Below are 25,831 nucleotides of genomic sequence, written 5' to 3' on the forward strand. Positions count from 1 at the left end.
ATCTGTATCCACCACAGCAGTGCATCCCTCTTCATGGTCAACATGGGTGACCTCTGACACAACTAGAGATTGTCTATCCTGGCTTCTCTGGTACCTCTCCCACTTCTGGGGTCCATGAATGTCTTCTTTGTGTGCAAATATTGATGGAACATAATCTGGGTGACATAGGTCTACTGATGGTGCGCCTAAAATATAACAAGTGACAGAAACCGTTAGTGTTGACAATATTGTACATTGCTGAGCATCATACATTCCTGGCATAATCCATACATATGGTTACATGTACTGTACATCCCTACATGTTCACTCCTATTTAAATTGCATACGCTTTTTATGATAGTGCTTAAAAACCATATCATATGAAACACAAACTGGGTTTAGAGGGCAGAATACTGGTACAATTAAATTACTGTAACTGTAGGTTATTTATTTGTATAGCGTACATATGTGGAAAAACAATATTGCGCTTATGTTTTGGGTAATCTTTCTTAGGGTCCCACAACAAAAACTACTCTGGTAATGTAACGCTGTCAAGTAATTGGATGTGTAACAATACTAGTCAAAATGTAGCTAAAGCGTATCAACAAATGTTACAACACTGCCACCGTAGTATTGATCTAACATTACAGTTTAGCTAGGTTGCTACAATGAATTTAGTGAGGTAATTTATAACTATAGATTTTTTTTACTGGCAGTTAGCTATCACTTAGCATGAGTTTGTTATCGGAAACAAAGTGGGTGAACACAGATCCTTGAACTCTTGCTCGGCTACCAAGCCCCTCTTCGCACAGCGGTGATCCATGCTCGCTGTCTCCCCTCTTCTTTAGGAAGCCGCAACATTTTTATTTTGGAGATTGCGTTTTTTCCTGAGGTCAGGTTGCACCCAACAGTGCAACAACCCGGACCCAACTTCAGTCTTCTCACCAGTCTCACTTTCACTGCGTTTGTAGTTGGTGCCATATGCTCCAGTAAAACCTAACTAGCTAAATAGTAAACTAACGCAGCTAGACCAGAAGTTAAAAAAGTCTAAACGTGATTACGTCTTAAGGCGTGCTGTCGCAAATACGTCTTTACACGTAATTATAGACGATTTCTAAACGTGATTCCTTCTTAAGGTAATCCATGTCATCCCACGTCAAAATTCTTAAGACATGACTGTGTCTTTGAGTGGTGGCGCCTTGCTAAACACCCAAACTGCAGGAACACACTATGGACAGATAGGAACACATCCACATTTACACATGCACATTCACTACCCAGAAGCCATCAATCCCCACCCAAGTATCAGTCATGGTTACTGCCGGTACACGATCCGTTCTGCCTGTACGTATCGTACGTATCGTACAGGCAGAACGCATGCGCAAGATGATCATTATGCTGTACAAGGATTTACTACACTGCACAGTCAAGTTTCTGTTGCAGCACAGTGTTTTTGAGAGTGAAACAAAAATAAGAGAGTTGAGAACTAAAACCAAGTTTTGCCTATGCATTTTATTTATACCTGCAGGTATAGGCATAACAATTTCACACAGCACAGCAGCACAATGTGGAAAAGTCTTTCACGAGGTAGAAGAAAGAACTGGCTTACCGTAATTCCTCAAATAAAAGCCTGGGCCTTTATTTACCTGAAGTGCACAAGGTACACGGTTTTTATTTGAAGCAGGCTACTCTTAGAGGCAGTTCTTTATTTCCAATGCCATCTGTTTGTTAAGTATAATAAACCGTTTTAAATGAAAAGCCATAGCGTCCCAGTGGACAGAAATCATTCATTTTTTAAGAAACATTTTCAAAAATGTCCCCATAAACAACAACAGCCAGAAGTTGTTTGTAAATTTGGAGTGCTGTCAGTAGAGAGAAAAATGAAAACAATCAGTGCTGCCTACACAAACAGGGCAAGTTTTAAACGTGTTTTTAGCCTCTAAACATGTTCAAAATGTCATTACAAGTGCCTAGCCATGTGCAGTGATTCCTTCCAAGTAAACACAGTGAATCTGACTGCAGTAGATGTGAAATGAATGCATGAAAGTTGTGCTAATTCAACTGGGTTTAGTTCCTTTGTTGAGACTGCAGTTAGAGAGTTTAGGGACCGTTTACAAACTACAACACAGAAAAGAGATAAAACTAAAATATGTAGGCTATCAATTTAATGATTAAATAAGGTAGTGTCTCCAAACTTGCCTCAATTATAACTTGTCTCCTGCTAGTTGTACTACAGCACTTACTTTTAAAAAATAAGCATATGCTTATTTTTAAAAATATGATTGTATCTCTTTTCTGTGTTGTAGTTTGTAGACGGTAATGGCAATTGGGTTGTTGCCAGGATTAACATGTACCTGTTCTAAAGGCATTTCTTATGCAACCTTGAACATTTCAAAATACTGTATCTGAACATTTGGATTTGGGTTTCAGATGATGATGTGACGTCCATCTTCAGGTGGACCTCCACTACCAGTATATGCATATTAATTTATTGCATTTAAAAACAATATTAAATTCATTTTTTGTGTTCAATACAATTCCAGGTGTCAGTCAGACAAAAACCTCAAGAAGAAAGGAGGAACTCAGTGGTTGAACAGCAGAATGGTGCCTCTGTTTAAACACTGTTATCCCAGTACTGGTTTTGTTTGCTGATTTTTTACTAGATGTACAATATATGTTCTGTTCTTATTCCTGAAGCGTCTGTCATCTATCTCTTCTTATGGTAAATCTTACTGGGAATTAAACTTGAGCACCACCTTCAGGCCTTTAGGTATTGTGTGCTCTTCAGCAGTAACTGAACTGCAGAGAAGTATTATAACAAATATAATGTCCATCCACTTTGACCTTCATTTTCTGCAGGTAGTTAATAAATATTTACATTAGTGTGTGTGTGTATAATCTGGATACTGCATTCCCATAAAATAACCCCATCTCTTCACAGTGTTTTCATAATTAAGTCATTAAACCTCTGCAGTCTGAATGTGAGTCATGTTTCCCGCAATCATACTGGTAAGGACTTTGCAGTGAAATTCCAGTGGATACAGTTGTGGTGGTTTTGAAGTAGTTGCAGATGGTCTGAAGTATCCCAGTGAAGCCAGAAGTCTTGGGGAACAAGAACTGTTTGACATTCTTCTACTGGTATTCAGAACATGAGAAGAGTCCTTCTCTGCTGGTGAGCACTTTTCTATACAAGGAGCTATCAGACATGAGGGGGGAAACATTTACTTGTGAACTTATAAGGATCTTTATCACTTAAAAGCATAACGGTCCCAACTGTATTTAACTGGATACAATCTAAATTAAAGTGAATTAAACACATTTACACCACACAATCTAGCACTTAGTAAACATATGAGAATAGTACTTGTATGTGGTTTGCAGTATGGCGAAATATTTAGTAACTAAATTGCATAAACAGTAGGTACATAATAAGAAAAGTCATCTATGGAAATATGCGTAGAGTAGAGGTCCACAATTGATCCCAGGACACAGATTTTGTTCATTGATTTTATTAAATGAAAATACAGTATTCCTACACGATATCATTATATGACATATGGATAAACTTTTTTTTTGTAATGTTTGTAGCGCTTGAGGTTACATACTGCAAGTTACAGTGTAATGTTTATGACAGTAAATGTGCTGGAACATGTATGAAAAAAACACTGGACACACAGCACAGCAACGAGAGTCTATAGCCATGCTAGCAGCTCTGTGAGTGTGAGACTTTGTGCTTTGAGCTGAATGCTAACGTCAACATGATAACATGCTCACAACGACAATGTTAAGGAAAGAAAGCAGACCATTATTATTCTACTGAAGGAAAATTAATTTTGTCACCCTTTTGTTATTTTGCACATTACACACATTATCTAAATACACACACATGCACAAACACCTCTACCAACACATTGTCATAAACAGCCTGCCTAGCCACAAGCATCAATGGAGATGCGTCAGAGCGAGGGGGCTGCCCATAGACAGGTGCCCTGGGCAGATTGGGGTTCGGTGCCAACATCAAGGGCAAAAGGCCCAAGAGGCAAGCTCTCCACACTCCATATTTAAACGAAAGTAGAAAGAAGTTTTGATTGCTCTTTCTTTGCATCTTGTGACAGATTCTAGTCACAGAAGTAGACAATGGGTGTGGCCATGATGATGATGGTTTCTGGTGGTTTTTAGGCATGACACCATTATCACATATGAACAAAACAAATCACGTATACCTGAAGGAGTCAGATCCTGCCACTAGAGGGTGAGCTCTACCGACAGATTTTCTTCAGCAGAAGGAAGCATAATTTCCTACTTTCCTGAAGGTATGGAATTCAGATTCCCATCTTGTATCACAGACAAGTAATCCCTTGATGGTTACATCTATTATTTGTAATGTCTATTTGAATGACCCATCAAGTTTAATACCTTCAAGTGTTTCCACAAATTGTAATGCTACAGTCCAGCACATACATACAGGGGTACTCATTCACACACAGGCACACACACACACAATTCCCTCCCTCCAGTGGTCCATAGAGCTCCCCTCTTTCACTCAGTCTGGGCAGGCTGCCAGCTCAGCCCTCCCTCCCTCCCTCTCTCTTTCTCTCTCTGTCTCTCTCTCTCTCTCTGTCTTCTCTCTCACCTCTCTCTCTCTCTCTCTCTCTCTCCTCTCTCTCTCTCTCTCTCTCTCTCTTTCTCTCTGTCTTTCTCTCTCTCTCTCTGTCTCTCTCTCTCTCTCTGTATTCTGTACATACCAAGCCAAGCCTCACAATGCTGCATTTATTAAAACAAGTGGCTTACCCATTTGCAGTGATGTCGCTGTTCCCAGACCTCTCTCTCGGTGGTGGAGTCGCTCAGTGAGGCAGTGCAGCACTCAGACGGCTCTGATGGCAGAGCGGGGCAGGTGGACTGAGTGAGAGGAGAAACCAACATCACCTGTTTGGGAAATCTAGAGCAACGGAGGACAAAAAAAAGAAGGAGCAGAGTCTTTGGAGAGCTGAGGTCTCGCTGTGTCTACCCACCCACTCACCCCACCCTAGTCTCTCTCATATGCACAGACACACTCTCCCATCTCCTCTCCCTTCTTCCCTCCCTGTTTGTCTCCTCCGCTCTCCGAGGCTGGTGTGGTGAACAGCAGGACACTCTCGGCTGAGCTGCATGGAGGCACAGGGAGGGGCCGGGAGCCCAGGTAAGAGACATTTTCTATTCTTTCATTTCCCTGTGCTACTGCTTTGCCACATTAGCATGGCTGTTGCAGAGAGTCTTTGTCTTTGGAATAACTTGTGCGCTAGATACCCTGCCTGCTGTTAAGTTGGTGTCTATCTTAAAACAGCATGTTTGAATATAAAGACACTTTCTCGATGGTGGGAATAATACTATTTGTCAGAGGAGCTGGTTTTCAATCATGTAACTACATTTTTCTGATTGTCTATGCAAGATTTAGTCACTGGTATATGTTAGGTTTATACATACGTAGCAGTCCACCAGTACCACCAGTAGTCTTTGATAATTTCCTCTCCTAGGTTTAAATTATGGAGGGTTCATTTCTACATTTATCTTCATGTTTAACCTATTGCCTATCAGTACAGGTCATTTTAATTCCACACATTGTAGGTCAACCATGCAAAAGCTGGACTGATGAAATACAAATTGCAGTACAATAGTGGATGCTTTTGGCCTTTGTGTAAAGGCCATCCAGAGAAGCCTGTGCTGTGTGGTAGCACTGCACAATGCCTCTGTGCCAGTTTTGCTCTGTAACATCTAATCATTCAAAGTAAAAGATAATGTATGCAATCTTTGTTTATATACCTTGAAGGCTAAGTATTGTATGGTATCAAAGTCTCAAGACATGACAGAGTATTACCATTTTCTTTGCTAAAAACTATCACATAATGTGAGGCAAAACAGTAGAAGGGTAGTTTATTTGTCAATATATTACATTAGCCGCCTGCCTCTGAACCTACAATGTGCATTCAACCATTATTACAATGTTGCTTTATTACTCTTTTGTACCTTAGGGTCAAACTATGTATCTGCAGTCACTATAAGTTGCAATTTCAGCAGATATAATGGGAGATGTTTTTTCCTGGCATGGCTTTGTTCCACTTATCATTGTTTACGGACACTATATGAGCACCATGTGTTCATGCTGACAGCCTGCCCATGACAAATTGGGATATTATTTGTTCATTAGGATGACATTGAATTAGAGTCAATGCCATTACAATGATGTATCACAGGATAGGGTCATATAAGGATAGGGAAAAGTGACAGTATTTGTACCAAATTAACATCTGTAGCCCTACTTGGGAGGTTTAGAATGAAATATTGAAAGAAAAAAAAATCCTAACTGTTTGAAAATTAATTTCTGGAGTCAATAATGTTCTTAACTCATTCCGTGTGCATAACAGTTTGGTTATACGTATATTTTTAGAGAATTGTGTATAGAAATGCTCATTGCTGCGTATATTGTACAATTAAAAAACAAATGACCATCAAGATGGACAGCCCTCAGCAAGCACAATGACCTAGCAAAAAGGGTGTTGAGAGAGGATGATAATTCCGCTTCTTGCCTGCGCTACAAATTTTTGATTTATTGAACTGAGCAACTAAATTTGATTCAACTTTTGGCAAACGTATACATCATTCTTATCCTCTCTCTCTCTCTCTCTCTCTCAATTAATCTCCAGGAATCTATCTGTCTAGGGTTAGCTGATTCACAGCCAGCCACTGCTGACACCTCAAGACAGAGTCAGCCATTGCCTGAAAACACCACATCTTTGATTGCTGACTGTCTTTTACCAGCATAAACTTAAACTCTTGTTATTTGCTCTAGCTTCTTCACAGCTAGATTGGCAGGTGGTGGTTAGATCAGTCAATCTGTGTAAACGTATCCTCCTTTACACACAGATAATCCTCTGACTTTCTTGAAAGCTCTTTTTTTCTGTCACCAAAAAAAATCTTGACTGAAAGCCAGACTTCTACCAAAATACAAAACACTCGGGAATATACGTATGAGCACACACACACACACACGTGAAAATAGAACAGCAGGAAGCAGTATAGCTACACAGGATTAGTGTATCTGTAGTCTAAAACAGGACTCATTTCTTTATGTAACATTCAGAAATGGCATGTGTATTCTACAACACAAATAGCTTATTAAAACATGGGAAATGTGTTTTCTTTTCTGAATTCACTAAATTCACTCAACAGCCCACTACTCTTGTGATGACATTTCCCCAGGAAACAAAATGGATTTCTAGGAATAATGGGTATATTAGAGCTTGGATGGAGGGATGATAAACTGCCTCAAAACAAAGAAAACAAATATTTCTGCAATGAGTGTTTGTTGAAGAAGGTGATGAAAATGGAAACCAAAGCTGCTGGTTGATAGTCTAAATATTGGACAAACAGTCTAAATATTGAAGAAACATGTCATTATAACAGCAGAGGTAACTTTATAGTAAGTTCTGTGGCTCCTCGCTGGGGAAATCGATCAATAGCCAGCAATGAACACTGTGCTTCTCAGGGTGAAAGCAGATTCCATCGTGTTCTGGTTTAGCCTTAACTGTAACAGCACTTTTAATCTGATTTGGGAAATTCAACTGTCTTGGAGCATACTGCAAGTAGAAATAGCATCGCAGCCATCTGGTGATGTCCATCAGGAATCTGCTATACTCCCACACCTCTTTCATCGGCTCTGCAGTCAATTTTGCCAAATTTTGCTACATACAGACGGGTCTTTTTCAGTTATGATTTCCTTTTAAACATATTTTTCAAACATGTAGTACTCATTCACTTTGCTAATAAACGTATTGTATGATTTTATGCAACATGCTTTATTTCTCACCACATCACTTCAGCCTCCTGCAATTTGGAAATTGACAGTTTAGCTCACTCAGCCTCATCACATACTGTACCTCACTACGTTTCAGCTGTGTTGAACAGACAAACGAAGGTTGTGCATACTTGAAGGGATGCTATTTTAAGACGCCTCTATTTTCAGACTTTGGTTATAGCCTGTGTGAACCGTTTTCTTCTATTTTAAATGTATTGCGGAGCGTGACCAGGCTGTCATAATGTATTTTCTATTTGGAAATGAAATGACATAATGCAACAACTGTTGAATTAGATGTCTGCCCACAGTAGAGTAAACCAATCTCCTTTTAAGTAATCACCCATCTATGGACACTGTGTATACATATGCACATAGATGCAAACAGAAATGGATACAGGACTGACAAAAGGCAGAGCGTGTAGAGTTGCTGTTTGAATGTTGTAAAGAATCTATTAAAGGAAAACAAACATTTGAATACTCAAACATAACAATGGGCAGGTGATTAATGCTAGGTTTGGATTTGGTAATTTAGTGGGAAAGCATAACAATCACCAAACACAACTGACAGACGCTGGAACTTGTCACGGTGCAGACTTGGACCCAAGTGCAGGAAGGTGAGGAGCGCGCAGCAGTTTGAAATAATAATACTTTAATGTGAACACAAAGAGCCTTACAAACATCTAAGCTGAGCAGGTGAGTTAATCAAGAAAAAAATGAACACGGAAGGAAAAAAACTCCAGGAACACAGAACCACAGCAGTACATTGGACGGAACTCTCCACAAAGCCTACTGACAAATTGACAAATGACAACAAAGGACACAAAGACTAAATACAGAAGTAAACAAGGGTTAACAAGGGACAGGTGACACAAGGGCTGCGAAACAGGTGAAAGACATCCGGGAGGGGCAGAGAATCACAAAGGCGGGAAAACCAAAAGAAAGAAAGTAAAACAAGACAACACACGAAGGGGACAAAGATACTGCAAATCAAAACAGGAAATGGAAAACCAACAGAAAACATGAAAACAATTTAAATACTGAAACTTGACATCGGGACGAGACGTGACAGAACCAACATTGACCTCTTTCAGTACATCAGGACCTCTTAAGTGAATCCTTCCCCTGTAATATCCCAAGATGTGTCTTTGTAGATTGTGTTGCAATTTCTTGCTGCATTAAGTTACTACAGTTCAAGTAAGGAGAGCAAACAATCCAATATCTCTGTAATCCTTTATTAAAAATCTAAAAGCGTAGGATTAATATCTCCACCTTTTAATTCTTTTTGCTCCCTTTCACTATCTGTTACTGTTTCTGTGTGCTGATAGAGCCCAATAAAGATATCCAGAAGCTGCTGAAGCCCTCCAGCTCAGGTGACCTATCCAGGGAGTGTTTCCACCACCCAGCAGGGGAGGAGGAGGAGGGTGGCCTGTCAGGGCACACTGCAAGCCTGCTGCACATCACAGAGAAGAGACGTAAGTACCAGACAACGAGGTTAAAGAGAAGGCGATATTAAGAATGTGAATATTCATTGGTGTTAAGGAGGCATTACAGGCTAATTATGGGTGGAAAAGGCTTTCAGCAAGATACCTGATCAATAGCAAATGCCTGCAGCAAAGAAAGAGAAGAGGAATGTTGAATAAGGAGGGCAGAGGATATCCTGCTTCTTTATTTATTAATTTTTTTTGTTCTACCACCACCCCCCCTCTTTGGAGGACAACTTTATTTTTAATAAAGCAATATATATTTTAATATACACCATATTTTAAATTCAGATTTAGAATTACATTCAGTACTTTTACTCTTGTCCTGCCATGACCATTCAACTCCGTTTTAATGAGACCCTGTGACCATATCAGGGCAGGGGGATTAAAGCACCACATATGGATTGTAACACATAACACATAAAACACGACAAGGTGACAGACAGACAGCAGAGGGAAGTGAGATATTAGGATATCCTGCTTCTGTTAAAAAAGCATCTCATCCGTGACAGTCACTACTGGATCGATCTACAGTAAAATATTGTAACACATAATTAATCTCACATATACCCTTTCATGCATGTAATTCTGGACTATCTACATCCTCTTACAGTAGAGTCCAGGTTGATTTTCACTGAGCTTTAAACACACTGATTGATCGCTGCCTATTTTAGGTTTTCAGGTCCCACATTCTCAAAAAACACTGCAGCTTGGTTGAAAGAACTCATTGTGCATCAGAGGCTGACCCGTACGTGCCAGACTCAGAGCCCAAGGCACAGACACAGATACTGGGGCTACACGAGTGACAAGGCAACTTTTATCTGCTTCACCAACCAAACAACTTTTCAGAGAGACAGCTCATTCAGAGGTGTCTTAATGATTTAACATGACACACTAGCTTGCTGTGCCACCTGGCAGGTCAGTTAATAGTATGTGGCTATTAAGCAAAGAGAAGGAAAAGAAAGTGAGAGATCAGGAATTAAATAAAAAAAAAAAAAAATACCTGCTTTTAAATGTAATGGAGATTATTCATTAAAGGACAATTCTGGCACAAAATTAACCTAGGGGTTAATAACACATGGGTAACAAGTCAACAGTTATCTCATCTGGGATATGTTAATTGAACGTGACCAGTTTAAGCGCAAACCGCAAATTAGCTTGTAACGCTAGTAGTCGGGGCACTGGTAAAGTAAAAAGAAATCGCTATTTCTATTCCACTAACTAGGCTCAAAATAACACCAGACTTCCATGGTAGCATAATGAGGGTCCCTCATTATTAGGCAGTAGCTCAGTCCATAGGGAGTTGGGTTGGTAACCGGAGGGTCCCTGTTTCAAGTCCCCGTATGGACCAAAAAGTAGGGAGTGTGGATTGGTGGCTGGAGAGATGCCACTTCACCTCCTGGGCACTGCCAGGTGCTGTTGAGCAAGGCACCGTACCCCCCCACCCGCTCAGGGCGCTGGTTTGGCTGGCAGCCCACTCACTCTGACATCTCTCCATTAGTGCATGTATAGATCCTGAACGTGTGTGTGTGTAGTTCAGGACTGTGTGTGACTCTAACAAGTGTGGACACAGAGTGTACATTGTAATTTCCCCATTGGGGATTAATAAACAGATTAAAATTAAAAAAATTAAAATTACATGCAAACCAAAGCATTGAGAACTTTTTAAGTGCACAGACAGTTTATTGAACAGAAAGTTTAGAAAGACTCGTTCACGTATACAGGCAGGCACCATCTTGGGAAAACAGTCATGACCAGTCGAACAACGAACTCCGTGCTTGAACCATGTTACTGGTTACTGGTTTCGCTGCGTTTGTGGTTTGACTTGTTAGTGGTATAGAAATAGAAATTTCTTTTTACGTCCTGTTTAGATGTACCACAAACCAACTGACAACTAAATCACTAAAAAAAAAACATGCAGGTACAGTACATACATTTTCCTTTTGTTATTGTGATTGGGAGGAGGGAATTGATTAATAAAAATTCATGGAGACTACTGTCTGTTGTTGAAAAAGTATGGACAAGTGTCTGAATGCTCAGTCACTGTGAGAAAAAAATAATACTTGCAACTAAATATGTTGTTTAGAGAACCCATTCTTTGGCATTGCTTGTTTAATATACCATCTCAGTGCCTTAGCCTTTAATCAATGATCTTCACTCCCGGTCATTATTACAAGCTGCTCAAGCTTGACTGATGACCGCAAAGCCCAGGTGAGCCATTGGATAGGGGAAGGGGATTACACAGATCCAGCAAGCAAGGCACATCCCTTCTACTCCTTTATCCTGTTCTCAGATGTAAACTCCTCCCTCTAACCCATCCTCCCTGTTCTTTGTTCCATCAGTTGAATCTATCTGTGCCTTTCTACATGCAGGAAAATCAAAATGAAAGTCAAATACTGTATATAATATCCAACCGACAGCATGCAAACAAATTATTTGTCTCACTGATATTTGTAATTAAAGGAAACATCACTTTTCACACACACATTAACTACAAAGACATGGTAAGTTTGAGATTAAAATATGCCAAGGAGAAGTTCAGAAGACACAAATTTGACTCTACAGGCCACCAGGCTGTATGCTTGCTGTAAGAAAAAGAGGCAGTGGTCTTTTACATTTCTACTTCAGGCACATCTTTTTTTTTGTCTCAGTGTGAGTGCGTCTCAAAGCTCCTCTGAATTGCTTTTGAGATGGAGGCAGTTGTTTTCAGTGTGTCTGCCTGGGAGAGAAATTGTATTGATCAATTATTCAAGGAGAAAGGGTGTGGGAGAGGAAAAAAGAGATGGGGAATAGGTGGTTAAAAACAAGTGCATCAAAAAGGGAACCTTGTAGCCAATTGAAAATAATGGCAGAAATTAATGCAGTAAGTGTTTTGTTTTACATAATTCCTTCCTTCCTCTCCATCTACTTTCTCTCTTTTCCCTTCCCCTCTTATTTTGCAACATTTCCTTCTTACCTAGCTTCATCTTTCCCTCTTCTCCCATCATCCTGTCCACCCACATTTCTCTTTATGTCCTCCCCCACAAATTTCAACTTCCCTGATTCACTGCTTCTAGTTTCTTCACTCAAATAAAATAGATATGCTGCTGATATAGAAGTTAGAAATTGGCATTGTTAGGATATCACAACAGGCTAAGAAGCTTCAAATCATTTTATATTCAAGCAGTAACCTGGAAGCCTACAAGAAACCATGGTGCTAAAACGACACATGGTCTCTTTTGTCAGTGGTTAGAACTTTCTATGATCTAAACAGGAATGGGTATTATAGCATGAATGATCACATTAAACCAAATTGGATTATTACTAATTTGCTTTTAATTTGCCCTCAGATATCCAACATTAGAATGTTTTTTTTTTTTAAATAATTTTTTCAAAGATAATTTTTGGGGCATTTAGGCCTTTTTTATAGGACAGTTGAAGACATGAAAGAGGAGACAGAGAGGGGGGATGACGGGCAGCAAAGGGCTGCAAGTTAAGTCAAACCCGTGGCCGCTGCGTCAAGGAACAAACTTCTGTATATGGACACACACTGCAGGTGAACTAGCCAGGTGTATGGGGGGCCGTATAAGACATTATTCATTTTGGTACTCTCACATACATACATTCTCCCTTCACATACATACATTCTCCTTTCACTTACATATATTTTCACTTTCACAAATATACATTTTACTTTTCAACACATACATGCATTTTCACTCTCACATACATATATTTACACCTTCATGCACATATATTCTTTACTCTTACATACATGCATTCTATTTATTACGTATACCTATTTTCATTCTCACATGTATAACCTTTTTCTCACATACACATACTTAGTATCTCAGCCACAAACTTATATTGTCACTTTAGCACATGTATATTCTTGACGCTCATCTTTTGTTGTATCCATTACTTTCACTGACACAGGAAGTTCCTCCCTAAACAGGAAGTCACTCTCAAACCAAAAAATACATGTGCGAGACTTGTTTAGCTTGGTCCTAACCTGGATTTAAGGAGCCCACCTACACAATGATGCTATTCAAACTTATCCTGTTTTCTTGTCAAGTTCAATATCTCATTTTGGGAGTAAGTAGCTATTAAAATGACATTAGACATTTTTTTATCAATTTATTGGAATGTGTTGAAAATATCCAAAGAAGAGCTACAGATTTCTTTGTTCATGAGAGGCTGTATGGAGAAACCTTATCTGGATCATTGTCCATCTCAAGATTTGTTGAAGATTCAAGAAAAGGAGAAACGAGCGATACATTAGAGTCTTTATATGGACATCTTAATTTTTAGTGAGTTCTCATGAAAGCAGGCAAAGAACCAGGTCTGAGAACAGGTATGCCCTGTTGCCTCCACCTGTGATGACTGGGCTTCAAGGAAGGCCTCAATACAGCATTTCACAAGATCAAATCTCTCATCTAGTATCCCTTGGAATGAACTGGCAAAGCATCGCAACATGCTTAGGAGTTAGCTGTCGGACTCTCTACATGCATAGACAGCTGCTTGGTATTCAGTCACTGACATATGCAACACCGTCAGATGACAACCTAAACAGAGTTGTCGCTGAAATTCTTCAGTAAACAACAAATGCAGGTGAACGATATGTTCAGGGGAGGTTGAGGTCACGAGGGCTATGCATTCAAAGGTGGCGTGTTAGACAGAGTCTGCAAGAAATTGATCCCATTGGGCGATCCCTCAGAAGACGCCATGCAATACGCCAACGAATATACAGTGTTCCAACTCCCAATGAATTATGGTGAGTAAATTGCCAACAGAAAAACTCAATGTAAATCAAAAAGCACAAAGTCAGTCACCCAGAATTCAGATTTCATTCCCCGTATTCCAGGGAAATTTAAAGAACCCCTTTGAGGAAAATATACTGGCAAAATATCTTACAATTTTATTTAACATTTCTGTACATTTTATATATATATATATTATATATATATATATACATATATATATATAAGTAATTTATACAATTGTATTCATTATATGTGGTGTCTTTTGTCTAAAATCTCAGTGATGATGTTTTAAGGAAACAAACTTGGGATTTCTTGGGTGTTTATTACAAATTTCAACCCAACCCTCTGAAAAGTAACCAAATGATTAAATGTATCTCCAATGGCTAGACTTCAGAAACATAACTAAGATTTTGGAGTAGGAATATTGGGAGGTCCTATGAATTTGATAACTAAATTTGACATTCTGTGGGAAATATTTTTTAACAATTGTTGACGCAAAGTTATATAATAACTTATATAATATATTTCCCCCCTTTATTTCCTTAGGCAGATTGATGGAAACCACAAACTTGTGAGATGGAGGATGGTGTTCCACGGCTGTGTAGATGGTTTCAGTCAAACCATCATTTACCTTGCTTGTCTAGACAACAACAGGGCCTCTGGTATTTTGTCACTTTTCTTTACTGGAGTTCAGAATTTTGGATTAACATCCAGGGTGAGATGTGACAATGGAATGGAAAACACTGGTGTTGCCCGTTCCATGCTTTACAGGAGAGGGTTAAACAGACATAGCGTTATCACCAGCAGATCAGTCCCTAATCAAAGAATAGAGAGATTATGGGCAGAGCTAAATCGAGTAGTGTCATTTCATTTTGTTAATCTTTTAAACTTTATCTAACAGAATAATGCATTAGATTCACTTAATGCAATCCATTTATTTTGTCTTCATTATATTTATTTGCCACAAATTCAAAGGGCTGCTGAATTTCATAACCAGTGGAACAACCATGGTCTCTCAACACAAGGGGGGAAAACTCCACTTCAGCTGTGGCAAAGGGGCATAGTGAATAATGTTGGAATGCATAACCCAAGTATGAATGGTGTTCATGACATAGACAGGGACCTTGCTATTGATGACAGACCACTCTCACAGTTACAGACAAACAATGTTGTTGTTGTTCCATCAGTTAACATTACTATCAGTGACACAACAATGGAGACACTTCAGCAGACCTTTGATCCATTTGAAGATGATGGAAATTGCAACCTTGTGCATTTTCTTGAGAGGCATTCCTAATATTGTAATCATAATGCAGTCTTAAAAGAGAAATTAAACCCATCCAGTTGCTATACTGCATAACTTGACAAAGATTATGTTCCCATCAACAGAAGAAGCACATATATTTACTTACTATAGTTGTGTAACATAAAGCAAATCTGCCTTTCTCTGCCTATGTGACAGAACACCACTTTACTTAAAGATACTGTTATAGTTTTAAGGTCATGGTATAATTGTATCATGTTTGTATGTTCAAAAAAATCCCAACAGTAAGAGTTGAACTCTTGAAGCTCAAAAATACTTGCTGCAACAACAAGTGTTTGTTTTAATGGTCCATGCAAATAAATGTAGGAGTATGTAATGCAATCAAGCAGAGATGATTATAGCAGACACTATCAAAATTACATGCATGTGTAGTGACTGTGACATACATAATTCACCTTGTTGCTAAGTGTTGTTCCACACACATTTAATTAGACATGTAATTTACTGCCCTTGAGTCACCACAGTTAGTGATAACTGTTCAGGGAACACAGCCCCTTTAAATCTTGTGAATCCGTGATGACGTGGGACGTTATGAGGTTGGCATTAGGCTCAGCGCCTTGTTCTGTATTTTATGGTTTTCTCCTGTTGAATAAACGAGCCACGCTTTTCGTGTGCTCAACGTGAGAAATTGTCTATTGCATCTTGCTGCAATTTCCACACATATGAATTATCACTGAAAACAAGCAGTTTCAATATTAGTGGCAAGATTATCCTGGCAACAAAACCAAGCCAAGTTTAAAATGTTAAGCTTACTCCACAATAGATTTCTGCATTAAATATTATTTTACCTTCATTGAACTCACAATTTAACTGACAATCTGAACTGTACTTTCTATGAACCTTCCTTTAAAAAAAGACAAAAGATATGTGTATTTTGCACACAAAAAAACCCTCCAAGGTAAGCTTGTACTGTTTGGTTAGTCAGGACCAGGGTTGGATCAGCTGAAGTTGTTCCTCCAAATGGTAGGCCAGAAGGCTGACTGGTGGAAGGACAAACTGGCAGTCGATTAGAAGAACCGCTTGCTGAAATGGTGGTGTTAGGTGAGATATTACTGTGGTAGGTTGAGGCTGGAGTACGAGTGGATAAGACTTCACGTGCAAGTGATGAGGAAAAAGACTGAACTGCAGAAGTACTGTTTGATGGGGAGGCAGTTGTTGGACCGGTCTAGCTTGTGTTAGAAATGAAGGCCGCAGTTGGCGAGCTGAACTCAAATTGTCGTCATCGCTACTATCATCCTTAAGAGGATCATCATCCAGCACCTGGAAACATCAAGATTTGTCTTTATATTTCTGAGAGTTACTTCTACCATCCATCTTTTAAAGTGGCATCTCCCAAAGAGTACCAGTATCCCTTCCTAATTATAAACAAAAGCCGCTTTCCGACCAGAAGGATTTTTGCAGTTCCTAGAACCCGTACGTAGAACGTACTTCAGGGCAGGGTCCTTTCCCTTTTGGCTGTGTTGTAATGACAAAATGTCAGCTTCTATAGCCACTTGGCCAGTGCATTTGGCAAAACCGGTTTTGGGGGAGAGTAGTTAGTGGAACTGTTAAGAAGTGGCCCCATAACTATGTTCCTGTAACTACTTGGTCGGAAAGAGGCTTATGTTACTCCAACAAAGAAGAAGCCAAATTAAGTAAATTTCTGGTCTTAGATTGAACATTGTAAACATTACAATTATTTGTACAGTTCCACAAAATGTTTATAGTTACTAAACTGAAACTAAAGTTCAAGAACAACAGATTACAGAGGTCAGCGCTAACTGACAGCATTTAATCATCATGTATGCATGTGTCTGCACCAATTATGGGTTATTATTCTAAGAGTACTCTGTGGACTTCTCCAAAATTGGCTTTGATGGTCTGAGGTATAGAGCTTTTGATTTATATACTTTGTGTATGAGATTTGCATCCAGTTCCTGTCCAGCACGCAGTTTTGGGGAAATCAACCTGTTGCCACATGCCATCAGAAGCTCATGGCTGAAAAAAAGAGTAAACATGGTTTTATTAAAAAAAAAAAAAAAAAAAAAAAGAGGGAGGGGCAACTTCTTTTTGTGATCAATGGCAAAATGTACAACACATTGAAAGTGATGATTGGACATGATATAGCCAATAAACTAGTGCTATAAAAGTGCTTACCTCACTTCAGCAGACAGTTTTTCTCTAAAGGTTTCCCTTATTTGTTCAGTGACAGTCTTCTGGTCCCAAGACTTCTAGAATTCAAACCCATTCAATATATGTTTGTGTTCATGTAATTGTTGTTTAGTGCAATGCTTGACAACGACACTGCTTGATGGCTTAAAAAGAAGGATGACATCCTTGTTGAAAGTATTGTGATGTTCAATTTTGGCCCTACAAAACAAAGCAGACATACTTGATATGTATTTATCCTTTTATATAACACATGGCACATAATAGGCTATTTTATATCTACAACAACAACTTCAAAGTTTGCGGTCATTCAATGATTTATAACCTTCAACATTTCAACATTTTGCAGAAATGAACAGGTGCAACACACCCAGGGGAAAGATGGAGGAGACCACAGTGTGATAAAGAACTGCCTATTTTCCTCTCATCTCACTTTAGCTCTTGTTTCAATTCTTCAGTGACTGCCTGTGTTAACACTCAGGTGTGATGCTGCTGAAACAGAGACTCTCACTTCCTACAGTGACAAACTCTCTAAGGCCTAGATTCAAGGTTCAAATTTACTGTGTGATATATTCTTCAGAAATAGAGAGCAAGACATGTACAGATAAAAGTTAAAGCATAAAAAAGGCTTAGTTGAAATTGATTTTACAATAATGCTGCAAGAGCCAGCTATTGATCTGATTATGCGTACAATGAAGAGTCAAGGGCATTACGTGATGGGCTGAGGAGCTCTGTGCTCTGTGAGAATAAATACAGTTTATCACCAACTTCTTTTGAAAGAGCTGCTTTTCTTCTCCACTGTCAGCAAGAAGTGAGTGGATCATTTTAATCTCATAATCTCCTTTTAGACTAAAAGTATGCTGTTTTCTGTCTGCCTCAGAACCACTGAGTAGTGTGTCGTCTTTGGAAGTGCATTTTGACCTTCTGGATCTGACTGAGCTGACTGACATGTCTGACCAGGAACTGGCTGAAGTCTTTGCTGACTCTGATGAGGAGAGCCATGAGTCACCAGCAGGTAAGGCCTGCTAAAAATAAACATCCTTCTCCTGATCCACATCAAGGAATCACAAAATCTTTCCAATGTTTTATTTATGACCTGTGAGCCTCATCCTGCATGCGGACGGTGAACTCTCTCCTCCTCCGACGCTCCTGCCTCTCAGCATTTACACAGGATTTCATGCCACCTAAAGATTTAAAGGTCCATCAACACAGTTTAGACAAGGTCTTGCAAATATTATGTATTCTGGGCATGGACTGTCCAAGTTTAAAACATCACAATTTTCTTGGTAAAAATGTCAGACTTCCAGTTGTGATACTGTCACTGAGTAGGGGTGTAACAAATTTTCGTTCTTTGGCAGAGAATACGTAATAGAATCAAAACAGATATTTATCATTCTGGTGACAGTGATTTGAAAGAGAACCTAATGGTGGACTTCACTGTTTGATCCACCATATTTTGGATTGTCAGACAAACCATTATCTAAAACTTCCTCATACTCCTTCTAAATGCTTCTATTGCTTTTATTTTTCTGTTATAGTTCTTATTATAGCATCTCCTCCTTTAACAAAAACAGCGTTATCTCCCTTCCGTCTCTTTTGTGTTTATTACTAATGTTCCATATCATGGCACAGCTTGTTAAGTGTGAGTTATGGTCCCAGTGAGCGATCTGGCTTGATGGTGCTGTCTGCAGCTCCACAGACAGTAATTTAAATTAAAGCACAGAGGCTCATCTCATGTGCTAGATAGACCCATGTTCTTTGTTTTTTATTAAAACCTTGTGGATTGTTGAGTGTATAGAACTCTGTGTTAAAGTTAAATGAAAACTCTCTTTTTTTTACCAAAACTTAAAACAATATTTCAGTTTATTATATACTCTGAGAAGATTCTCAATGGCGCACACAGTTTATTTCTCACTGCTCCTTGTGCTAAGATGTAGTGTCCAGACATCACCATCATGGAGTTACTATACCATCCGAGCTACACTAGATCATAGCAGCCAGTTTACTTAAACCTGCAACCAAATATTTGTTTGCCCACTCAGGGGAAGCGGAAACAAGTTGTGGACACAACATTGACATATTAACACCTTAAGTTGATATGAACTTGTTAGCAAACAGTTGCCTAGTATTGCATCCAGTGGAGAAACATTATAATTAATTTGGAGTTGTGTTTCTGGCCACCTGATGAATGGCTGATTGAAATATCTGGCTTTTTAGCTGCTAAATGCTCCATGATTTTCACCAGCCAGTCACTAACTGTGTTTGTCTGCTGTTTTGTGCTGAGCACGTAGTGTATAATTTGGCTTGGTCGCATGTAGTTTAAGTTCAAGATTCAAATGTCTTGTGATGCAAATGTGAAGCAAGTTGCTAATCTGGGTTGCACAGTCAAAGAATAATAACATATAATCACTTCTTATCAGTTTTATCATCTTGTTGTTAAACACATAAAATAAGTATGCTACTTTAAAAAGGGAAATCAGGGGATTTATATTATTGTTTTACTTATGAATTGATGGCTTTATATAAAATGGGGTGAACAAATTATCCCAACAGTAATTAGATTCTTTTAGATTTGATGCATTATTAGAAATCACATTCTGCCATGATTTGATTCACTTTGTTTCAGTTTGATTAATGGTGATATCTCCAAATTTTTTTACAGCTTCTTAAATGCAAATGCATGTAGGCTACTGCCAAATCTTGAATTTGACTGGCATAATTTAGGCCTCAAACAACAAGTCAATATATTATTCCAGTATGTGACATACATATTTACCTCCTTACACTTTGAACCCATGTTCCCACAGCCAAGCAGACTAAACAAATTTTAGCTTGTCCACTCTTCTCAGCTGTCCTCTCCAACACCACCACACCAAGTTCCCTCAGCCTATTGTTAGTCATAGGTCACAGCTGCTTTTCAGTAGTCAGCTGCGGGAGATGCAACAGCCAAGAGGCCTTCAATCCGAGGCCCCACATCCGACACATACCGCTGTATTTCACAGCGTATTTCAGCGTTTTGATGTTAAATGGTTTTATTTACACAGCCTCAGACCTGTGAGAAAAACAAAATCCCAACAATGATTAAATATTTGCACTCTCAGAATGACATATTCAGGTGACGGATTGAGGTGATCTGTTTCTGTTGTTAATAAATGCAGTTTGTCAATCTTGTATTTTTACCTGCATAAACCGTGATTAAAAATAGATCAGCCAACTGGAAATGTGGCAAACATTTCTTCCTCGTAAAAAAGTCTTTAACCTTTCGACTAATGGATGATGGATCTTTTTGTGCAGCGCCTTTTCTTTGACTTGCTTTGACTTGCTTCCAGAAATCTTTCATTTCTACCTGCAAACTGTTTTGTCTCACACTTACCACAGACACGATCCTTCTCTCCTGTCCCTTAGATTGTCTTTATTCCCAATTGCTGTCTCTATGTCTGCCTCAGATACAACTTGTACAGAGAAAGATACCGTCCCAGATAGATGCAGCCACCAACATTGCTGTAGAGAGTCTGAAACAAATACTGTAGAGCCTACAAGTGTTTTGCATATAGGGCTACACAAGATGTACAAAGAATCATATGATCACAATAGACATGAAACACACAGCTGTTCTATAATGGTCTCTGGTATTAAGCAGTTGCAATTGCATGGAGTTTTGGTGTTGTGAGTAATTTTGGATGAAAGTGTCCATCAAACAACATCTGATATATTGGGCAGAAGATAAAATATGATGCTAATGCTTGTCGTACAGAGTCATTACACTGTCACATTTTGTCGTTTGAAACTTAATGCATTGTCATTATAAAAAATACTTTCAGTGGGATTATTAAAAAATTGCTAAACCATATATTTCCCACATGAACAAATATATTCTATCGTCTTATTCAAATGTTGTGCTGTATAGTCAGAGGCGGGGTGTGTGTTTAAAAGAAAGGATTTATGCAAACAGCGTATTATTGCACAAATCTCAGCTGTGAGGACCAGCGTTTCTGTTTTATCTAGATTCCCTTAAACCTCCCTCATTATTAAACACTTCATGCAAGGCCCTTTATGAGTTTTAGTACATTGGTTTATTTGCATAGTCATAAGTGAGTTCAGGGTGGGAGAAATAGAAGGTGTTTGATTTAATTAGTTATTGTCAAAGGTTGCATTGCAAATGTGGTAGTATTGAGCTGTGCTGTGTGAGCATTATTCTGTATGGGAAACTGCTGAGTGTGTGCCATTGTGTTGAGGGCACGTAGTTGAGGGAGAGGTTAAAGGGAGTTCATGCTAAATGTAGGTTCTTCTTGAATAATTCAATTTTCACTGCTGGAAACAAGGCCTCGTCCTTAAAGCCGTTTAAACCATAATCATAATCTGAGTCACCACACAACCACATTATTTATAGATGTTTGTGTCTTGTTTTTTTTTACTCTGCTGTCTGTCTTACATTTTCCCATTGTCCATTCCCATGATAATTTCCTTTACTTTTAGCTATTTGGCAGCTTAAAGCCTGATTTCATGCAAAATTCAACCCCAGTTAGTGAACATGATCAGCTGTACTTAATAGCCGAGTAGCTGGAAACATACAGCACTTAGTGCTTTATCAATCGTCCCACAAGCAGCTCCAAAGGCTGCAAAAGGTTGACTTTGTCCAGTAGGTTTGCTCTTTGTTTTATACTCAAATGAGCCTGACCAACCACAGCGTTTACCCACGTCCCTGAAAAACTACCACGGGCATAGCTTTGGCCTCCTGTGCATTGTCGTTGGAGCAGTAACAAGGTTTTAACTGATGACATTGCAGACTATAACCTATTGTGTTACATTCTGTCTGGTTGATTTTTTTCATGTTCAAATAATGGGTGTTGTGTTTTAGAATGGGAATTTGTTTTAAGAATTTGGCCAAAGATTTGTAGACATGCAGAGAGATGAAGTGATGCAGAAAGTAGGAAAAGAAACAAAAATTCATTGTCCATTCATAGAAGACAGTGTCTCACAAGAAGGTCCCATCTCTGACAGTTACTGTTTGGTGTGTGCGGAAGGACAGAAACATCTCACTGGAAACACAACTCTAGAACAGACACAAGCAAAAACATAATGGGGCACCCCCTTATCAGTGATCCTTAAGCAGGTTGCTGTCAAACCTCTGCAGTGATGTAACTGTTTGTCAGAAGTGAAGCAAAGCACAGTTTTTGCCCATCAAGGTGCAGTGCAGCAGTATCTTTCTGTCTTGGGTCATTTTGTGTTTTTTTTTATCCATTTACCTTTTAGGACCACAAGACCACTTGTTATAGACCCTCTATAAAAGCTCCTTTCAATGTAAAAGGTCAGATTCCAGCTCAACTCACTGCCTTTGGGGTCGCTTTAGTTTTTTTTAAAGACAATACAGATCATTATCTTTGAAAAATACTTCTATACTACCGCAGTTCACAAACACTAGTTGGGCTGTGCTAGAGTTAGTATGAAATAAAACAAGTGTTGTTTCCCTTTCAATGGGTTTAATGAGAAAATAGGTCATTGTGACATTTTACATATGTGCGGGATGTTTTTCCTGTGCATTGACAGGTTTTCAGTAGGAGTCTAGTGTTTCAGAAGCATTGGGGCGGCTGTGGCTCAGTGGTAGAGCGGTTGCCTGCCAATCGGAAGGTTGGCGGTTTGATCCCCGCCCCTGCAGTCATTGTCGAAGTGTCCTTGGGCAAGACACTGAACCCTGAGTTGCCCCTGGTGCTGCGCATCGGAGTGTGAATGTTTATCTGATGAGCAGGTGGCACCTTGTACGGCAGCCCCGGCCACAGTGTGTGAATGGTGAATGTTTCCTGTAGATGTAAAAGCGCTTTGAGCAGTTGTTAAGACTGGAAAAGCGCTATATAAATACAGCACATTTACATTTACATTAAGGCTGAATCTCATTTCTCTATGCAGCAACATGCTGACTGAAGAATCTAATGGCTTCTAGCGGCACATAAGGAATACAGTGCAGTACTTCATAGCTCAGAGTACTCTGTGTATGTTACTGTAAGAGAGCGAGACAGAGAAAAAGGGAAAAGCTGTGGGTTGGTACGTAATTACTTTTCCTCTCGTGTGCAAACATGCATAAAATGTCATGCCTAACACACACATTGTAGAAACACGTTTATAAAACTACACAAACACAACAAGCAGTCAATCAGCAGGTGTTCTTGGCGCTTGCTGCAGCAGACTCATGCTGCTGAGGAGGTTGTTGTCCATCATTAAAATCCAGTATAGACAACATCAATCTTCCAAGATCAATGTGCCTTATCTACCTGCCCCTTTCTCTTTGTCTCTGATGTGTGTGAGGCTATGGATGTGGCATTGGTAAGTAATATAAGCCAGGTACTGAATATGACCTTCACTTAAGAGACCCAACATTAGACTGGGAAGGGATTTTTCTAGCTCTCTATCAGTCTTTCCTTCAGTTTCCTTTTTGTCTTCCTGGTAGGTTGAACATTGGCACCAAGTGGTGTAAAGCTACATAACCACAAGGCTAACATAAAATATGTCTAACATACAAACAGTAAGTATATGATGGCTTATACAAAGAGAAAGCAGCTTTTGTGTGATGAATACTTTTGTGGATAATTTAAAAATAAATAATGAGGGTGATCCCAGTGATCTTGAATAAACAACATTCTGTGGCCTGTCTAGAAGTGTGTGTTTGTGTGTGTGTGTGTGTGTAGGCATGCTATATAGACTAAAGGCTTTTAATGGCTAGAAGAAAAGCAAGCAGCAGGTGTATCTTAAAAGACCCCTAGTTATAAATATTCTTGTAGCAGATGTTGAGCTGTGTATGCTAACAAATAAGGAACTGTATTTTAAAGCTATTTTAAAGTTGTGTAAAACATAACGGGTGTGCAGAGGGATTTCCTTGTGTCTGTTTACACATGTCTATCTGCCAAAACTCTGAATAACAAGTTTGGATTGTGTGTTTGGATTCCAGGTTCCCACCAGCCTGTGCTACCCAGAGGTGGGTACATGCGCTCCCCCTCGTGGACACGCTGCAGAAAAGTTGAGCCACCACGTGAAAGAAAGCACCACAGCGACTCGGACACCGCAGAGCCCTTAATGAAGCTGGAGAGACCGAAGCAGCCATGATTCTGATCTGAAAGAGCTGGAATGCAGAGAGAGAAAACCCAGAGCCAGACAGACACAGCCAGAGCGGGAACACAAAGTGGACCAAAAGGCCCCCATCTGCCGTTGAGCACACACATAACGTTTCATGGTGCTGAGTAGACGAGTTCAGGTTGAGCTCTGGACAATGTGCTATATACTCTTAATAAAGATGTTGAGATGTTGTGCAATACACACACCCTCTCCTCCTCTCTCCTCTCTCCCTCTCCTTCTCAAACACACACACACACACACAACACACGTACATAAAAGGGGTTCTTAATGTACTCCGAGCTGCCAGATGATTAAGCTTTGTTCTTCAATGACAGCCAGGGTATGCGGTCAGCAGAATAACAGCACCTCCATCCTTACAGCCTTTCAGTAATGACCTGAACGCTGAGATTGGTCCTAAATTGTGTCCACAGCGTGTGGCCAGACCTTCTATGTTAAGATTAGACACTGGGATTCACACTGAATTTCCAAGATACGATTGGAAACATAAATCAACAGGGCTGTTAAAAATCAAATATCTTGTGAGGTACTTAATGCGTTGACTTGAAAATGTGACAGGGTTTTTTTGTGCACTTTTTATCCACCACACTTTCTCCATCTTAATGAAGTATGTGTGTTATTAAAATTGCATAAATGAAATGTTTTGCACTTATCTCACTGAATTGTATTGACAGTGCCCTCCAGAATGATTGGCATTTGGTGCAGATGACACAAAAGATAAACAGACCAAGTAGCAAACTATATGCAATATACATTTCCATATTCAAGTACTTTCTTTTTCTTCAAAATTTGTTTATGAGAACTGTTTTCTAATTTCTTTATCACTGAAAAATAAAATAATTCCCAACAGAATTGCTGCTGCTTAGGTAATTAAAATTGGTATGCATTAATTTGATGGGTGATAATTAAGGGAGAATTGTATCATTGTCAGGTGGACTTCCATGAGCTTTGCATGAATGCCAAAAACCCAACAGAGTGCCAACGATTTTGTACTTATCTTTTAAAAGAAGAATTAAACTCATGATGCAATATGTCCCATCTTTGTAAACAAAGGTTATAGCTGATTACTTGTTTTATTTATCTTACGTTGAGCTTGTCTTTACCAGGAGTGCCAACAATTCTGAATGCTATGACACAATGGATCAAAAGTGACTCTGGGATGATAGAAGAAGAAATAAAAGTCTTGAAAAAGTTAATTCAT

The 25,831-nt window shown here is 39.2% G+C and overlaps 1 protein-coding gene across 2 annotated transcripts; it reads left to right on the top strand.

Annotated features, from left to right (window-relative positions):
* Positions 1–4,710: 4,710 nt before the first annotated feature.
* dbndd1 (dysbindin domain containing 1) lies at positions 4,711–25,823 on the top strand. Of its 2 annotated transcripts, none has more exons than XM_032537053.1 (4): positions 4,711–5,158; positions 9,136–9,282; positions 18,389–18,519; positions 24,449–25,823. In XM_032537053.1, the coding sequence occupies exons 1-4, from the start codon at positions 5,128–5,130 to the stop codon at positions 24,572–24,574; spliced, it is 435 nt and encodes a 144-aa protein (XP_032392944.1). In that variant the 5' UTR covers positions 4,711–5,127; the 3' UTR covers positions 24,575–25,823. The 2 variants fall into 2 exon arrangements, with proteins under 2 accessions (XP_032392944.1, XP_032392205.1); XM_032536314.1 differs by having other exon boundaries at positions 4,715–5,158; positions 18,389–18,523.
* The last annotated feature ends 8 nt before the right edge of the window (positions 25,824–25,831 follow it).

This window comes from Etheostoma spectabile, chromosome 1 (assembly GCF_008692095.1).
Source record: "Etheostoma spectabile isolate EspeVRDwgs_2016 chromosome 1, UIUC_Espe_1.0, whole genome shotgun sequence".
Lineage (NCBI taxonomy): Eukaryota > Metazoa > Chordata > Actinopteri > Perciformes > Percidae > Etheostoma > Etheostoma spectabile.